This window comes from Aplysia californica, unplaced genomic scaffold (genome assembly GCF_000002075.1).
Source record: "Aplysia californica isolate F4 #8 unplaced genomic scaffold, AplCal3.0 scaffold00065, whole genome shotgun sequence".
Taxonomy (NCBI): domain Eukaryota; kingdom Metazoa; phylum Mollusca; class Gastropoda; order Aplysiida; family Aplysiidae; genus Aplysia; species Aplysia californica.
The window spans coordinates 1,748,737-1,751,193 of NW_004797335.1; the positions used below are offsets into that span (position 1 = coordinate 1,748,737).

The 2,457-nt window shown below is 43.1% G+C and overlaps 1 protein-coding gene across 1 annotated transcript in view; it reads right to left on the reverse strand.

Moving 5' to 3' along the window:
- Window positions 1-985, reverse strand: part of LOC101863495 (5-hydroxytryptamine receptor 3A) — a 3,323-nt gene extending 2,338 nt beyond the window's left edge. The window contains exon 1 of the mRNA XM_005093541.3: window positions 861-985. Within this exon, the coding sequence (XP_005093598.2) occupies window positions 861-982 (122 nt within the window). The 5' untranslated portion in view covers window positions 983-985. The remainder of the gene's footprint in view (window positions 1-860) is intronic.
- Window positions 986-2,457: the final 1,472 nt, after the last annotated feature.

Below are 2,457 nucleotides of genomic sequence, written 5' to 3' on the forward strand. Positions count from 1 at the left end.
AGCTACCGAAAAGTAAATAGAACTTCGCGTTAAACAAATGCTGGTGTATTTTATGACAAGCTGCCTGATATTTATCTTTATTACTTTAATGTCTCTCTCTCTCTCTCAATCTCTCTCTCTCTCTCCTCCTCCTCCTCCTCCTCCTCCTTCTTCTTCTACTTCTTCTTCTTCTCCTCTCTCTAACTCTCTCTCTCTCTCTTCTTCTTCTTCTTCTTCTTCTTCTTCTTCTTCTTCTTCTTCTTCTTCTTCTTCTTCTTCTTCTTCTACTTCTTCTTCGCGTTACCCTGCTAGATTTCAGGGGTAGTCAATAGTTGGTTCTTGAACCTGCTGTACAACCTATTTTTATGTAACTGTGCTGGTTTTATTTTCTACTTCGTAGGGTCCCTTCCCTTCAGACGGCCCTGTACGATTTCGAAGACACCCTAGAATGTTTTTATACAGACTAGAGCATTTTCTGTTTTGGTAGGACTTAAGTTTGAATTTTGCCCGTATGGCAGCCGAAACCTGCTCTTATCGATTCTGGGGCTACCAAGGGATCTATTAACGTTTTCGCAATTTGCACTTGGACCTTCGAGATTTTTCGCCCTTATCCGAGAAAGTTATATGTTCGATCTTACTTACTCTAAGGTCAGAGTGTGGCTAAAAGACAGCAGTAAGAAAGAGCCAGAAGTAGTAGTGAAAGAGTCAGGAGTCAGGGAGAGAGGAGCACAGACAAGACGATTTGGGGATACGGGTGGGAGTGGGAAGGGTTATAAAGTGAAAATGAAAGCAAATGATAGAACACGGCTAGAGAACAGCCGTGCTTCTAGACCACAAGAGCTCCCTGTCTTATTCAGTGCTTATCAGTGATCTAGACTTACTTGTGAAAGGAATTGATGACGCTGAAGTCTGACCCGAACGTGACGTCGTTGAAGTAGGAACTGGGAATATCAAACACTAGCGAGCACACTTGTGTGTCCATCGGGAACTTTTCCATGTCCATAGAACACCTGTCATGTAGAAAGCAAAGTGGAGATAAATATTTCCGTCGACCTCACATCATCAACCATTCGAATCCCACTTTTGTCTGCCCCTACACTGTTTCCGTCCCCATATCCGCCCTTGTCCATGTACTTACAATAGTAAACGGATTATAGGACCCCCCCCCCCCGCCCGCCCTACCCTCCATAATGTTACCTTTCCAACAGCTAGTTTTAACGCCAAATTCGTGTAATAATAATAATAATAATAATAATAATAATAATAATAATAATAATAATAATAATAATAATAATAATAGGGATAATGATACTACTACTAATAGTGATGATGATGATGATGATGATGATGATGATGATGATGATGATGATGATGATGATGATGATGATTAGTAGATTTCTTTAGTATCCAGTGCTCAATTAGGCTCTAAGCGTTTTACATCAATAATTAAAACGGTCATTCCAGCGATATTCAAGCGATATTCAAGCGATATTCAGGTGACATTCGAGATAATAGAAAAATTCAAATTCACCTTTATCCACACATTAACACACACACACACACACACACACACACACACACACACACACACACACACACACTCACACACACACACTCACACACACACACACAGTCGCACATCCACATGTGCACAAGGTCATAAGCACAACCACTAAGAGTGTGTCTCCTTACGCGGGTCGCAACGTCTAGCAATGACCGTCGCCAGCGATCGCTTCATGTAGCGATCGAGACCTCCTCGAGCGTGACAGACTGGGGGTGTGACAAGTTTAAAACTTCCCCATTGGTTAAAATACCTAGCCAAGGAGTGCCGGTCGACATGCTGCGTGACGTTATCAAGGAAAAGCATATACACACCTCGCGACTCATCGCTAGCGACTGTCGTGCGCGACGCGACGTTGCGTCGCGCATAAGGAGTCACACTCTTATAATACCGGGTGCCCACTACGGATGGGATCGGCTGATCGGGCCGATCGCCAGACTCGGTCGCCTAAAAAAGAAACGTGTTTGTTTTCAGTTCCAGGCGATCGAGTCAGGCGATCGGCGCGATCCAGCCGCAGTGGGCACCCCATATTAAGCTTGCTTATACATCAACACCAGGAGTCTGAGATCACGACCCGCTGGACGATATTATTATTTTCATGGCCCAAACGTGTCGTCAAAACTCTGTGTTACTGTAGAAGTCCGGACAACACCAAATGGACAACTTGACCACCTCATTACACCGAATCTAAGTGGCGAATCTCTTTGATTTTTTGCATGCGCCCCTGAATTCTAAAATACCTTTAAAAATTCTAGATTTTAGTACATATGCGACAAATATAAAGAGGTGCGGTCTATATAATCATTAGTAATTAATTGTTCATTAAACTCAACACTGCGCACTTTTTATAGCAAGCTAAAACCATAACAATACAGGGTGTCGTTGCAGGGGCTAAGCTAGAAATTTCAGAGGGGGGG